Source organism: Camellia sinensis, chromosome 4, assembly GCF_055761805.1.
Source record: "Camellia sinensis isolate YWXY chromosome 4, ASM5576180v1, whole genome shotgun sequence".
Taxonomy (NCBI): Eukaryota; Viridiplantae; Streptophyta; class Magnoliopsida; order Ericales; family Theaceae; genus Camellia; species Camellia sinensis.
This window is the reverse complement of record NC_138964.1, coordinates 59,210,539-59,212,232: the sequence shown is the minus strand read 5'-3', so window position 1 is coordinate 59,212,232 and position 1,694 is coordinate 59,210,539. Positions and strand designations below refer to the sequence as shown.

At 42.3% G+C, this 1,694-nt stretch overlaps 1 protein-coding gene across 1 annotated transcript; it reads right to left on the bottom strand.

Moving 5' to 3' along the window:
• Positions 1-648: 648 nt before the first annotated feature.
• LOC114317028 (uncharacterized) lies at positions 649-1,410 on the bottom strand. Its single transcript, XM_028263719.2, has one exon. It carries the CDS (start codon positions 1,408-1,410, stop codon positions 649-651), a length of 762 nt encoding a protein of 253 aa, XP_028119520.2.
• Between the last annotated feature and the right edge of the window lie 284 nt (positions 1,411-1,694).

The window sequence follows — 1,694 nt, the reverse complement described above, 5'->3', positions numbered from 1 at the left end:
CAACCAGTCCATGCCCAAGATGATATCGAAGTCTAACATTTCCATGACACGAAGGTCGCAAGTTAAGTGTAGGTTCGACACTCTTATTTTACAATCCTTACAGATTAACCCTATTCGAACGCATCCTCCCATAGGTGACATTACATTTAAGGTAGTCTCTAAGGGTTCATATACAAGTTCTAATGACTTAGAACAAGCAGAGGATATAAAAGAATGTGATGCACCAGTATCAAATAAAACATGCATCCAAGAATTGTATAGCACTAAATTACCCTCAATTACAGACGGGTCTGCTTCTTCCTCTTGCAAGGCAAAGACTCTGCCGGTTGCCTTCTGGTTGCCACTGGTCCTGGCATTCTAAGTTTCTTCACTCTTCTGGTGTTGCTGCCTGGTAGATCCTGTCTTGTTTGTCCAATGCTTCTGTCTACCTAACGCCTGGGCATTTGCTCTGAAACCTCCTCTCTGGTATTCGGATGGAGAGAGTTAGGAACATTCTCTATTTTTGTGCCCCAATTGTTGGCAATGAAAGCACTGGAGTTATCATGCCGGCCTTGGTTGATAGCCTCATCTCTGGATCTGTTGCTACGGTTGTTGTCGTTGCTGTTGTGGTTGTGGTCTGCAGTAAGGCTTCGAGGCCATATTTCCTTTTTAGTTCCTCTGAGGTCCAACAGATGTATGACCCCCTTTCCGCTTGTTCCAAGTCTTCCTAGCATCGGCTACTTCCTTTTCAGATTCTAATGTCGTTTCCAACACGTCGGCATATGAGTGGAGTCGTTGCGGGAGAACTCTTCCCCTGATTGTAAGGTCCAGGCCCCAATCAAATATCCTTGCTTTCTCTTCATCATTTGCTACATATGTAGTTGCGTAACGGGCTAACTCTTCAAATTTTGCAGCGTATTGGGTTACGGTCATATTTCCTTGCTCCAGGTTTTGGAATTCCCTTACTCGCTCTCGACGAACTGTACTTGGAAAGTATTTATTCAAGAACAATTCCTTAAACTGGTTCCATGACATGTTGGTAACATCATGCGTATTCTTGATTAGTTCCCACCAATGATCAGCTTTATCATCAAGCTCGAATACGGCCAAGGTTATTCTATCGGCATCTTCGGTTATTCCTATAGTGTCTAGCATCTTCTCTATCTGTCGAAGCCAATTCTCAGCTACCTTCGGGTCTGGTACTCCTGTTAACTTCAGGGGCCTTTGTTTTCTGAACTCCGAAAAGAGTCGAGTCCTCTCGTTTTGCCGATTGTTCCTTAGTTGCCCTAATTCCTCCAGAATTTGATGCCCAAGATTGTTAAGGATACTAGCTCCCAAAGGTACGGGCCCATGTTGATTTCTGGGATGATTCCGAGCATTGTTACTGGTTTCTGAATAGTCGTTAGCTCGCGTATCCACCATTCTGTTCATGGTACGGGGTAATTTGGTTTCTAAATTTCCAGCTAAAGGTAATCTTTCTACAAGATTTGAAATTAAGGTATAGTTTCCTTAGGGTGTGATGAATATTAAAACAAGTAATAGTAAATAGATATAGAGCAAGTCATCATTTCATTATATTAGGCATCAGTACAAAAGGCTTCCATCATAGTTTCATTCAAAAGCATTACCCATGCTAAGGTCATAAAGTTACTACATACACTTTAAAGACCCACATGAGTGGATCTTACAAAAAGTCTAGCCTACTATCCCTAGAT